The 14,259-nt window shown below is 45.1% G+C and overlaps 1 protein-coding gene across 1 annotated transcript in view; it reads left to right on the top strand.

Annotated features, from left to right (window-relative positions):
- sucla2 (succinate-CoA ligase ADP-forming subunit beta) overlaps window positions 1–13,303 on the top strand; it is a 28,219-nt gene extending 14,916 nt beyond the window's left edge. Inside the window, exons 6-11 of the mRNA XM_040149109.1 lie at window positions 3,282–3,420; window positions 5,456–5,617; window positions 7,029–7,171; window positions 7,362–7,482; window positions 8,686–8,774; window positions 10,360–13,303. Of these exons, the coding sequence (XP_040005043.1) occupies window positions 3,282–3,420; window positions 5,456–5,617; window positions 7,029–7,171; window positions 7,362–7,482; window positions 8,686–8,774; window positions 10,360–10,434 (729 nt within the window). The 3' untranslated portion in view covers window positions 10,435–13,303. The remainder of the gene's footprint in view (window positions 1–3,281; window positions 3,421–5,455; window positions 5,618–7,028; window positions 7,172–7,361; window positions 7,483–8,685; window positions 8,775–10,359) is intronic.
- Window positions 13,304–14,259: the final 956 nt, after the last annotated feature.

Genomic DNA, 14,259 nt, shown 5'->3' with positions numbered 1-14,259 from the left:
TGTGTGGTTTTGACTGCAGGAGAAATCGAAAAAAGAGGAGGAAAAGGAGAGAGGGATGCTGTGCGTGTAAATCACAAGAGGCTTTTTATTTCTGAGCAGGAAAACTATTTTCTAAACAGGATACAGGTTCAGTCTCTGTCTTACGGATCGAGTTTCAGGTCGGAGAAAATCTTTGAATTCTTCTCAGCAGACTTCATTCCTTCCACCCGTTGTTTTTTAGATCCTAACGAAAGAGGTTTGATAGAAGTTTTAAGATTCACGATTTTGGTTTTCTGCCCCATAAAGTCATAATTTCCCTCCAGCTTCTCAGGTCTCCGTTTATTCTTTATAAAGGCTACAAAAACATTGAATGAGTGTTTTTCTCTGTCTAGACAGGAGTTCTCTGAAACAACAATCATAGCAAGTGATTGAAATTGCACAAAAACGAAACCTAATTCATGCATGGATGCAACGTTAATTTGTAGAAAGAGAAGCAATGGGTCAAAAACTAAGAAAAGGTAAACGTCGGTTCACATTAAAAACTGAGCAAAGCAGAAAATGTCAAATTCCCTGACAGCTTCAGATTCAAACATGAATGATCTTTCAAGTGACCTTCAGAAGCTTATTTTAGTTTTAGGGCTTCGCTAACATGTTTTTGGTTCACCTTCTCTCCGAGTTTGAGTTTTCTCTGGGCTCTGGGCTCTGGGCTCTGATGAAGGTCCCTTGATAACCCTTCGCTGTGTTCTTTCTTTTCGTCCACTGAGACCTTGTTTGTGAAACTGAATGGCGTTCATAAAAAAAGCAGCAGGTTTTCTGGGTGACACTTGTAGAAACAGCTTTTTCTCCTGGGTGTGAAGGTGCTGTATATTACCAATATGTTCTAAACATTTACAAACCAGATCCTCTTTTCCCAATAACAATAATGGACGTGACACTATCACATTTTCACGCGATGATTGTCGTGGTCAAAAATAGCAGTTTTATTATCTTTTCAGAAATATTACTATTAGAACCTTAAATGTAGTAAATTACTTCACAAGTAGCGAAGTATTTATTCTCATTTTTTTCACACATTGAGTAGTCATGTCATATACTTGGTTCGACCCCGATGAGACGTAAAAGGAAAACAGGAAGTACTTCCCCCAAAGCTTACGTGACGTAGTAAACCAGCAGTGACGACGTCTTTTTCATTCGTCGTGAACTTACTCGAAGCAGAAACTCCTGCAGGTTTCAACTGGACTACACCAAACACTTTTAGTGCCCTGAGGCATCAGTGCTATCATGATAACAAAGACTACGAGCCCACCATCTGTTTAACTATTAATCCAAGGCCTCCGTCCAGTAGCTGCTGCTTCAGTAATGGTTTTAAAACGAGATACATAATTCTGATTAGTGATACGACTTGGGAGTGAATTCCACTCAGTCATTTTTCTGATTATGACTGAATGTTGGATTCAGCCTGTGACCTAATGCGTGCGGTCTTGACTCTTTGTCACGGGCGTGAGATGCTGGCTCTCAGTCACGTACGGTGCATTTCTACCAAAGGTTCCTGCTACTTTGGAACCAGAGGAACTTTTTTCAGGAACTTTCTCGGAAGTCAAACTTCCCCAGTTCTTCCCCGTTTGCCTTCCCACCACATCTGAGGAACCAGGTAGATCATGCAAGTTAGACCCATGAAGAACTAAAGAATGGCAGTGGCATTTGAAATGCAGTATTAACACACAGGGAAAGAGTTTTCCTGTTCTCTGCATGTAAACAGGAACCTCCAGAAAGTACTACCCCCCCAGCAGGGACGTTCTGCCTTTCTCCCTGGAACTATACCATCTAGACCAGTGCACATCAGCAGTATATTCCACTAGGTTTACAGGGAAAGCAAGCCTCTGTGTGAATGATCATATGTACATGGTTTGCAAAGATAGAGGTAACGTTACCAGATATGTCCAGAGCAAACGAGTCCGGGATAATAGACAAAAACCTGCGAGCGCTACAGCTCCGGTTCTGCTATAGAGGACGAGCACCGTCGTTCAGCGTTTCTTCTCGACATCAAATCAGAAACCGTTTGAACTTTTTTCTATCACTGGTGTTAATTAAAAATCAGAATGAAATGACAGAGAAATGTCAAGCCTCTCTACTTTTCAGTTTTCTAAAGACCAAAGTAGCACAGTTCAAATTTTCCAGAGTTCTATGATTTTCACCCATAGCCTTGACTAATTTCTTTTTTCTTCTCATTGTGAGAGGGACGCTAGCACTTACAAAAATGTTCCGCCTCCATTTTGTATTTGCTTTCAGAGACAGTACGTAGCCTCTGTCCTGACTTTAACAAATGGCAGCTCGCAACATTACTTTGATTTCTTCGGCTGGTTGAGCAGATATTCAGAAGACTTTTTTCACCTTCAGGCCTGAAATGAAAATGAATTCATCTCTTTAATCCCACAGTCTCATCTCCGTCGTTACAAACACTAGGAGGAGAATAAAATTTAGTATCTTGTTCAGTCTGCAAAGCTTAGATACGAAATGCTGATACTGAATGTTCCAAAAAATGGCGCACGAACGAGTCATCTACTGTATAATTATTTGGTTGATGTGATGGTGACTTAAAGAAACAGTTTTGGTTTTGAGATATACGCTTAATTGCTTTCTGAGGGAAAGTTAGATCGAAAGACTGATCAACCTTTGTCTGTACAGGAAGTACGAAGCAACCGGCAGCAGCTGGTTAGCTTAGCTTAGCATAAAGACTGGAAACAGGTGGAAACTGCTAGCCTGGCTCTGTGTAAGGGGAACAGAATCCACCTACCAGCACCGTGAAATCTATTCTGATAATCACTTGTCAGTTATCATTGTAAACTGAATCTCTTTGGCTCCTGGACTGTTGGTCAGACAAAACGAGATATTTGAAGAAAGTGTCGCAGGCATTTTTTCACCTTTTCAAACTTTTTTTAATTTTTTTTTTTTACACTCTTCTTAGATTAAACGATTAATCAATTACTAGAAAAAAAGAATCAGGAGATAATAAAAATGATGGTTAAAACGTTTTACAGCGTTTTCTCTGAAAACAGCTGCTGCTGCGGCTGAAAGCGGCTAAAAAACAAGAAGAGTTGGGTGATAATTCTCTGCGGGTTCATCACTATAAGCCACAGCCTCATCTCACACGTGGTCATTGCATCCACTGTAGACAGAGAAGTATTGATCATAGCCGTTAAACACCCCTGCACATTTTTCCATTGAATATTTGAGGTACCAGTGTACAGGGGCTGGTCCAGGCCCAGTACCGATGTGTGATGAACTGTTTTGCGTGGCTGCAGGTGGCTCAGAAGATGGGCTTCCCGCCGGCGCTGGTGAACGAGGCGGCGGAGAACATGGTCAAACTCTACAATGTGTTCGTCAAATACGACGCCTCCATGGTCGAGATCAACCCCATGGTGGAGGACTCCTCAGGCATCGGTACGCGCACACGCACAGAGACTTCTGTTCTTATCTGTTCTTGATAATTCAGGAGTATTTGAATGCTAGTTAAACAGCAGGTTGATGTCCAAATAATGTAATCCAAATGTGGATTAATCCGCCACTGAAAATAGTCCCCGACAAATGCACCGTTGCCTCCAGTTGGTTCGAAATGCATTATGTCAGTGAGTGTCCTCACAAAGATAGAAGTACAAGTTTGGGTGTGTGTTTGTGGCGTTCCTCGTCAGAGTTAATGAGCTCCTCAGACACCATTGACTTCTGTGGTAAATGACCATCACACCGCGGGCTGGACGCAGCCGCGCTCAGACTGGCCTGAGGGGAAGTTAGGTCCTTACGCTGCATAATGTCATGTAAATTTAAATATTGGTTCTTATTAATGAGACAGTTCTTTGCACCAGTGCTGCTCCCATGGAATTAAAATCCTTTTATCCTTTTCACGTCTCTACCTATAACAATTTATTCGAGAATGTTTTCACGACATATGTTCTCTTCACTACTACCAGCTACTACAAACGATTCAATTTAAACAAGAAATCACTTTATTGCTTTACTTGTAATTTCTTGACTCTTCTCCATTATTACACAAAAGCGCTGTGTCTCATTGAAGCAAGAGACTCTTCAGGTTCTCACACGATGAGCCGGCATGTTCTTATAACAAGAAGCTTCTTACACGGTGTTAAAACGAGACAAAAATCCAGTCAAAGTCGAAGAAGCTGACATTGACGGGTTTAAATGGTTTGAGTCAGTCTTGGCTCGTGCTTGTGAGAAGACACACTGAAAGTATCATCCTGCATCCGTGCCCTGCGCGTCCGGAGCTGGGTCCTGGAGGGCTGGAGACTTTCCAGCTCACGGTAGGCGACAGCGCCGAGTCCTAGATGATCACTGACACCAAATCCACACACACAGATGTTATGCATAGACGCACCAAATGAGAAAAAGCAGCCCACAGCTATAATACATAGATAGGTCCTGCAACAGGTCTAGAGTAGTTATATTAGAGGACTGATGAATCCTGGTGTTTCAGAAGAGTTTCAGTGTCTCTTCAGGCAGTAACTGGAGCCTTTTCTGTTCAAACAACATCTGGAAGTTAGAACGAGATAAACTGAGTCTGTGTAATAACAGGAAAGTTTGGTGATAACAAGATAAAGTGATGTGAAGATGACCAGAAAAGTTTCTTGTAAAACCTGAAAAACTTAATAGGTAGTAATGACTGGTTGTTTGAATAAAAGCAGCCAAAACTTGGGAACAATTCTCACTTCTTCCAGTTCGTTGCTGCCACGAATTGGATGGTGCCAGTGAAATTTTTACAGTTGCCAGCTGATCCTTGACCCCAGTTATTTAAAAAAACGTTCCTGTGTCCTTTTCATTGGCTGAAAGCTGCGGTAGCCTTTTTAGCCACACTAGCAGCGCAGCTCTGAACATGGGGATGTTGTTTGGTTCAGACTGAAATAACAGTCACTGGATGAATTGTTGAAGTGATCCCCTGACTTTTCCTGCAGCGCCACCATGAGGTTGGCATGTGGTTTATTTAGAAATGATATCAATATATTTACACTTGCAGAAGCAGCTTTGAAACTAGAAGGTTGGAGGCAACTGGGCGAGTCGTGATGAAATTAGTAAAAGACGAAATGATCCTCTGTTCTTCTGCAGTAATTGTTGAGGTGCCCTTGAGCATGATGTTGTTTTTCTTCTACAGAGCAATAGCGGTACTGAAAAACCTGATACATAAAAAGGATAGTTAACTTAGCAAACTGTAGCTGGAGGTGGAAAATGTAATTCAGAGTCATTTGTTTATGAACACCTTCATATCCCTGAGCAGAAATTGGGGTAAGTTTGAAAGCAGAGATGTTTATTATGTAAAATTGAAATCAACTGGCATTCGACTTAACCTTGCTTTTGTGGTGTTCAAAGAAAATGAAACCTGTGTCCCTGTTGCACCAAATGTCACCGCAGAGGGACGCTGGAAGTTAATCTTCTCCTAATGCCAGTATCTCATGTGTCTGCTCGTCAACAGTGATGTGCATGGACGCCAAGATCAACTTTGACTCCAACGCCGCGTACCGTCAGAAGAAAGTGTTCGACATGCAGGACTGGACCCAGGAGGACCCCCGAGATCGGCAGGCCGCCAAGGCCGACCTCAACTACATCGGCCTGGATGGAACCATCGGCTGCCTGGGTCAGTGTCACAAAGGCAAAGGCAGTCGTTTTCGAGAATTAAAGAGCATCTGCCACTGAAAGAGGAAATTTGTGGGGGATCACAATACATGTTTGAAAAACTGAAACAACGGGCTTCATACAAGAAGAGTTTCACATTCTTATCCTGAACCTCTGTCCCTTCTTTCTGTCAGGTTCGTTTGTACGGGTGTGGTGCTGAAGTCAGAACAATAGGACTCTGGTCCGGTTTCAACCCGACGAATGCCTCGCGTTCACGAGCAGCGCGTCTGTGAGATTTGATCATTAGCATAATCAGTTTCCCTAAATTCCCATTCAGTGAGGCTTCGTTTGAGAGTCAAAGGAAGCTCGCTCCCCAGAGCCTCGAGTCCTGCTGTGGGACATCTGCGGAGCACTGTCAGCACGGGCGTTACGTTCTTCAGTCAGTATGTCTGACTTGAATTTAGTTTGGACCAAAATACTCTAAATACCAATGAGTTGGTTTCACTTAGGAAAAAAATCTGTTCACACGAGCGATTCTTGCACGAGGCCCAATGGGTTTTAGTCTTGTGTGTGTGATGCATTTTGTTACTGGATGGTAACAGAGATTTCCTGAGCTGAGCCTCAGTATCGGTATTTGGCTGATCCTGGCATATTTTAATAGATCAGCACTGGCTAAAATAAAGCCAACCCAAGTCTGATCCTTTGCTTACTGAACTTCACCGTTTCTTTACTGCACCTGACTGTGTTCTGGCCAAGGCAGCGGGCTGGGGTTGCAGCGCTGCTCTCCTTTAAACGGCCGACAGTGCGAGCATTTCACCCCATACCTAATATTGTCGCTTGGCGGCAGGTCATATCAGCTGTCACTAAAGTAATGTCAATTCCCTGAGCAACATTAAGCCAAAATGAAACTTGTGTATCGTCTGGTTAATGTGCTCTTTACAGCCTGTCTCCGTGCCAGAGGTTGTTTAAGAGGCAAGAGGCTCCAGTCTAACTCCACTGTACAACCATCACGTTATCATCACGTGAATTTCAGGAGTCTCATTTTTCCGGTTAAACATGAATTCGTATCATATCAATAACTTAAGCCTATAAACTCAATGGTTTTGAACCAGGACCTTCAGTGTTTGCATCAAGTAGCTCATGAAAAATAAGTTGTGTTAGATTAAGTAGGTTACAGCTGTTATTTCAATGTGTCACATACATATATTAACCGAAATGTTGAGTAAATGAGTATTGGATCAGACTTGGCGCAGGCAGGTACCAGAGCTCGGATCGGGAGTGGGTCCGGAGAAACCTGAACAGGACACCCCTCGTGTTACCTTTGAATTTTAACACACAGTGTCCTTTACCCTCCTGCCAGCTGGCGCTGCAGCCGCTGGTTTTCAGATTGAGTGTCTTACTTTGGACTGACGGTCCGGCTCTGTTCTCTCTAGTAAACGGAGCGGGTCTGGCCATGGCCACCATGGACATCATCAAGCTCCATGGCGGCACGCCGGCCAACTTCCTGGATGTCGGAGGAGGAGCCACAGCTCATCAGGTGACCGAGGCCTTCAAACTCATCACCTCTGACAGGAAGGTAAGAACACAACTGCTCCTGATTCTACGGGCTGTCAAAAGGCTTTAACGTGAGCTTTATGTCTGCATAGCACAGCTTGGTGGCAGGCGAGGCTGGCGCCCATTCGTAGGGACGGACGCATAAATGCAAACGTTGTGTGTTTGGTTACATGTCGGTTTTTCATTGTGCGTGTCGCGGCGGTGTCGCTCAGGTTCAGGCCATCCTGGTCAACATCTTCGGCGGCATCATGAGGTGCGACGTCATCGCCCAGGGCATCATCATGGCTGTGAGAGACCTGGACCTCAAGATCCCCATCGTAGTGCGGTTACAAGGTACGACACACAGCAAGCGAGCAAAATGTCCTCTCGACGCAGCGGTGTCCAAAGATTGGTCCTCACAAAGATAGCACTACAAGCCCACACACACAGTGTAGATTCATAAACTGTTTAGTTTAAACTAGTTACCACCTGGAAATGTATGATCCAGCTCTCCAGTCCTGACAGAGAGGGAAAATTCAAGGACGAAACATTAGAAAACGACCAGTTGGCTGAGTGAAATGTAAAAAGGCCACGAGATCCCAAAAATCCTTTTTGTCCGATTCTCCTGCAGCAGCTGGAACTGCAGCATTCAAATGATAATGATTTAAAGGTCTCCTCCTTTCATACTGGACCGTGATCGGCTCCAGCCTAAATCGAGCTGACGGTTTTCAGTTTTCTGTTTTGGGAATATTTTGTGCTACGGCGTAAAGATTTATACTTTCAGCTGCACATGTGCTGCTTCCTTACACATTTCATTATCATTTGAAGTGTTTCTTTCTTCCACGTTTCCAAACGTGTTACAGCTCAGGTCGTCCTGCCTGATGTCTCAGTCCGGAGTGAAATTCTTCGCGTGGCACTGTGAGGACACGCTGCGTCTAAACAGATGGTCTTCCCTGGCAGCTTCCACCCATGTGTGAAAAACCGAGTTTAAAATCTCAGCTTAAATACCTGTAACATAAGCACAGAAAATGAAAGGAAGCACCAGCAACAAGAGAAAGGACATATGTTTAAAATCAGAGGGGGAAATTGGACTTTGAGTATTTCCATTTAATGCTGCTTTATTCCTACACTCCACTACATTTATCTACAGCTGTAGTTAGTCTGCACATTAAGTTTTTACATACTAAACATGTGATCAGATAATAAAATATTATGCGTCGTTATAGACTAAACTACCCAACGGTTTATAAAATAGTTCAAATTATAATATTATTCAGTGGGGTCCAAAAGTCCGAGACCACTTTCCCATTCGCGTGAATCCTCCAGGAACCAGGAGTTTCTGCAGTAAAATTCGTAAAACCCGTCATCGGCAGCACGTTAAAGACGTCATCTTCACACTCGTGTCATTTGAAAACCGCAGAATGTCATGGATTAGCTCCAATGAGACACAGATGCCGGACTGACGGTGTCAGAGCTGCACCGCTGGTTCTGGGCAAGGTGCAGCTGGTCAGTGATGAAATCTGAATCTGCTTCGTTTTGTTGGTTTGGTTTTTTCAGGGACGAGAGTGGACGATGCTAAAGCTCTGATCGCTGCCAGTCCGCTGAAAATCCTGGCCTGTGACGACCTGGACGAAGCTGCCAAAATGGTACAGACACACACACACACATTAATCTTCATCACTTTGTACCTTTTGATAACGCTTTCTCACTTAATTCAACCTGATCTTAAACTGGAACATACACCACCATGTAGAGTAGGTTGGGAGCAGGACAAACATGCATCTGTCTACTAAGCCTCCAGTTGTGTGTGTGTGTGTGTATGAATGTAAGGCTTTGGCTATATAACACACGCAGACACACACACTACCCAGCAAGGCAACCTGTGCCACCAGGTGAGAGAAGGGCTGGAGGCCTCCCGTCCCTGGTGCGAGGCGGTTTCTGTTGTTTGTTGTATGTTGCACTTCTCACCTCTCGGTCGGTCGGAGGTGAGAAGCTGAATTTCTGTGGGTGATGCCAAAAATACGGAAGGATTCCCCGACAAGATCGGAGAAATCTAACCTTCGAACGTGTTAATCAGTGAGCGTCAGATGTGCCGGTTGGCGGATTTTGTTACCTTCGGGCAGAGCCAGGCTAGCTGTTTCCCCTTGTTTCCAGTCTTTATGCTAAGCTAAGCTAAGCAGCTGAAGCTTCCTATGGAACAGACAAACACAAGGGGGGGTATTGTTCTTCACGTCTAACACCTATTAAGAAAGCAAAGAAGTGTATTTCCCAAGTTGTCAAACTCTTCCTTTAAAGTAGCAACAGCGTCCAAACAAGGCAGGTTTACCTGTGTAGCTTCTTTCAACAACAAGGCGACACAAAGTGCTTTACATGAGACGTAAAAGGCATTAAGAAGAAAACCCTGGAGACAACATAGAAAGATGCATATAAATAAGATTTTCAAGGAAAGAAGACAAAATGAAGCTAAAATAGAATAAGACTGGATAATAAGTTACAGGGAATCTGCAGTGCAGTTGGAGATATGAATAAATCATCCCGGATTCATGTCATAGAAGGCAGACGGAAAAGTCTGAAGCTTTGACGCTTAAGCTGCAGTCTGCAGTGCATTACCAAACGACAATAATGCAGACCTGATGTTCACTGCGATGGATTACACAAGTCAGGCACGTCTAGGGCGTCTGCTAATCGATGGTCACAGCGTATTACAACAAAGGAAATCAGTGGCTGCTGGGAGCCGTGGGAGCAACACATCAAAAGACCTCAAGCCGTACAGCAGGGATTCAGAGCCGGTCCACGTGATTCGCAGGAGCTGGGCTGATGTGCAGCCGTGACGCTCTTACAGCAGCTTCTCTTATCTTACCGGAATAGAAATGAATGGATGCCTGGAACAAAAAGGAAAGAAGTTTCAGATTTATTAGCGCTTTTCAGAACAAAAGTTACGAATTGCTTCACACTGAAGGCATCGAACAAGCTTGGTAGTGACGAGATAAGTTAGAAAATAGGAAGTGTTCAAAACCAGTGAAGTCAACATAATCATTTTACAAAATGGCAAACATCAGTTTAAAAAAGCAGGGGGATAGAAGTGAGTTTTCCAACTTTCATAAATAGTTGGAAAAGTTTTAGGTTTCAAAAATGCCTCTAAATAACAGGAGGAGCTGGCGGCTGCTGAACCAGCTGCGAAACGGAGAAGATGTTTTCTTAACGGTGCGTTTTTCTTTCGTTTGTCCTCAGGTTGTAAAGCTTTCTGAAATCGTCTCGCTGGCTAAGGAAGCTCAAGTGGACATCACCTTCCAGCTGCCCATCTAAGAAACCTGGACCTTTGACCTCCATGGCCCCCTCACCCCCAACCCCTCCCCAGCACTTCCTCTGTCACCTCCCCGGACGCACCCGTAGCGGCCCAGCACTCCTCCCCCTCAACTGACAGCCAGATGATCCCTCACACCTGGGACACGTTTGGGTTTTCTGTGGCATGATGGCACGACTCTGCACAGGCGTCCAACAGCAGCAGAGAGTAGCCTCCTTTGTAGTCACACTGGTATCTTCTGTCTCCGCCCTACGTCCCTCTCCTACTTTCCTCTAACATACGTTGCACTTGAGTCGATGCGCACAAATCTCCGCCTTCAACGCCCCCCCCCGGCCTTCTCCACTGACCCCCACGGTCCGGGAGGGAGACACCAGTCCGTTTACTCGGTCCTCGTTGGGACAAGCTGCTTCGGCCTGTTAGAAAAATAAAAACAGACCAGTTGACGTGTTCTGCTGTTTGATTTCAAATTCGAATGACTGAAGAAGCTGCTTTCACTCACTTCATTTTGTGTCTTCAGTTGTGAGACAGGAGCCTGAGAGGCTGTAGAAAGGTGCTGTTACATCAAGTGGGTGCAAACAGCTGACTGAAGAGGCTTCAGGAACCAGGAGAGTAGTCCCGTCAGTTTCAAAAATACACACATGTAGTTTTGCATGAGTGCCTTTTCAGTGTGTTGTCCAAACAGGAATGTAACAGAATAAAGAGTGGACTCGTTCCCTTCATGTATGACTTTGTGTGTTTTCAGCGCTTCAGCTGACCCCGCGACGAAATGCTTCAACCAGCACCATGCGGTAAAACCGTTACTGCATTTGACTTCAGGAAACGGCCTCAATTTGACGACAGCGCCGCCAGCGCAGCTCTGATTCAGTAATAGTGTTGGAGCGCAGCAGCTGAGAGGGGTTCAGCAGCTGTTCGTGGCTGGTCAGACGGCACATCTGGGGCCGCCGCTTCTTTCCAAAAGCCGAGGAACCTTGCCGAGCTCCTCCCTTACATCGCGATACTGTTAACATCAGTCGCTGCTGCATCCCAGGTTCATGTAATTAATTACGAAGCTAAGTTTAGGTTCACTGTCCAGCATCTGGAGAGGGTGGAGCAGCGGTTACAAGCACAGCTGGGTTCCCCAAGCTGATAACTGTACCGAGATTCCTGCCCCTTATTGGTTCCTACCCACGCGGACGGTTTTGGTTTGATTTGTCCAGGCTGTGAGATATTTAAAAATAAGTCTGAGGTTTCTGCCTCGACCTTAATACACTGGAGGTGAAGTGAATGGAAGTTAACTTGTACAGTTTCACAGCATTAAAGAAATGACGCCAGCGACATCTCTTTCCAGAGAGTGTCCTGGAAAATCCACCGGCTTCACTGGAGCTACTTTCTGCTGAAGACACAGTCCCAAGGAAAAGCCCAAATATCTGCATGGCGAGATACTATTGGCTAGTGAGAAAATATGTGGGGGGTTTTTTTTGTAATTTTGTGGAGTTGACCTTTTAAACCCAGTGTAACAAATCTCTTATTGAACATTTCATCTCATTACTGATAAAGGAGGTGAAAAGAAGCAAAGATAATCCTTAAAACGTAGCAGGATGTGTCAGGATACACCCAGGGAGGGATTATGAGACAATGGACCCCTGGACACAGTCAAGTAACCCCCCCCCCCCAGATAAGACAGAACGCAACTAACGATTTTTATTATCTTTATCTGTCTATTCTCAATTAATCATCCACGTGTATGAGACATCACAAATCGGTGAAAATTAAATTCCACAAACTGCTGCAGTTGCAACTCTGCGTCTCTTTGTGGTCGCTTTGCGTCTTTAGACTGACCTTCCAGCTAACAGTGGGGTCAGGGGTCTGGGGGCCCCTGGGCCAGAGCCTCAGGGCCTCAGGGCCTGCGCCCGGTATTCAGCCATGGGTTCGCCACGTCCCAGTTTTCCAGCGATGACACGCGCTCCCCAGCTCATCACATCCCCGTTACTGTATCTGGACGACGGCGTCCGTCGGCGTGACACGGTGGGAAGCGAGTTAATGATGCGATGCCGCCGGTGTGGTTTCCCCTTCACGTTTGCGGGTTGAAATGCAAACTGTCAGATTTGATCTTCTGTAACTACATTAGTCGCTTTGCCAACAGACAAAAGGAAATTCTTGGCTCAGTGGTTGAAATCTTTCTTTTTTAAAGCTTTTTAAAGCGAATTTTTTTTTTTAAAGAAATGAATTATTCAGTGTTCCTGTCGCGGAGCTCGTGTTTTCCAGGGAAAAACCGTGAGGGAGGAAGATGGAGACTACACGTGGAGTTGAGCGGACGTTGAATCGGTTGGCGCGGCGCGAAGTTCAGGTTGATGTTGGAGGGAGTCGTTATCGTAGCAGTGTCGGGTTTAAATGAGCTAATGCAGCACTTTAGCTTCATCCCCTGGGAGCTTATTAGGTTTTTCTCTTCCTTTGGTTTTACAAGATACGAGAATTGGACTGGAAACACCGGAGATCTGTCTTTCGGTGTATTTACTTGGTTCTACTATAGCCCCCCTTTGTGGGAAAACTGGCGGCTCCAGGGTTGGATGCCGCTGTGTTTTCAGTCTGCCATCATGCCACAACGCTAGCCGTTTTCTCTCGGCTGTTGTTTTGGTTTGTGTCTAACATCAGAGTCGAGTTGGGCCGAGTCCCCTCAGCAGATCAGTAAAATGACTGTAGATGTTTCTTTTTCCCTCCCTCTTCCTCCTCCTCCTCCTCATCCTCCTCCAGCGCTCCGAACACAGACATTGTGAGTTGTACGTCATTTATTATATCTTGTAAATAACCAAACCGATATTCTCGCTATGTAAAATATTTATGCTCCTCAAGGAGTAAGACAAAGGAAGAAACAAAATAAATAGAGAACAATGATTCTGTGCTTTTTTTTCCCCCTCCTGTGTTGTCTGTCTTGCGTGAGGACATCGATCCACGTGTCCATCCGCTCTTTTTCTGGCACTTAACCAGGTCTAGAGTACGCCAAGATCCAGACTTGTGAGGACGTTAGGACACGGTGCGGTCAGTTTGTCATTGGGACGACAGTGTCCTCGGTCTGGCTAGACTTCTACCTTACTGTACCGTGACAAAATAATCTCGACTCAAAAGGTCGACTAACAGGATTGTTCGGGAGAAGCCTCGATGACGGTTTGAAATCGAACCAAATTTACTGCAGGCTGCTCTGCCTTTTCAATTTCATGTATTCATCGATTTTAATCCAAACGTGGTGATATCTGTACACAAAGTCCACGGAGGCAGCGCTGCTGTGAAACTGTGCGATTAAAAACATGAACCTGAACTCTGTCTTCAGACAAACTGAAACTCAAAAGGAATTATAAATCAGAACTCCACGGCGACATCAGAGCCGGCAGTAAATTACCGAAGGGCTTGCTGAGGTAAAACTGTTCTCCCCGGGACGATGCCCAAGGACACCGACTGAAAGCTCATTTCGGGAGCAGTGCCGTCATTTAACCAGGGTTATGCGCTGAACGGCTTCTTGGCAGCGACCGGGAACTCGATGAAGTCTCTGCTCGTCTCCTGGAAAATGCTCAGAGCCAAGAAAGAGTCTGAAACTTAACCCCTGTTAAAAACAGCAAATCGTCTTTTTCACAGGTAGAGGGACACATCTAGTCCGGCTCTGACCAGAGACAAACGATCTGTGCAAAGAATATCTCTCTAGTCCTTATGCTAAGCTAAGCTAACTGGTTCCTGGCTATAGCAGTAACAGGAGAGACCGGTATCGATCGTCTCATCTAACTCTCGTCGAGAAAGCTCCCTGAGGGGCTCCCTGGGGCTGACGAAGTAAAGCCACCGCGGCCTGGCCTGTGGATGTG

The sequence above is a fragment of the Xiphias gladius genome, chromosome 16, assembly GCF_016859285.1.
Source record: "Xiphias gladius isolate SHS-SW01 ecotype Sanya breed wild chromosome 16, ASM1685928v1, whole genome shotgun sequence".
NCBI lineage: Eukaryota > Metazoa > Chordata > Actinopteri > Istiophoriformes > Xiphiidae > Xiphias > Xiphias gladius.
This window is presented reverse-complemented; position numbering and strand designations above follow the sequence as displayed.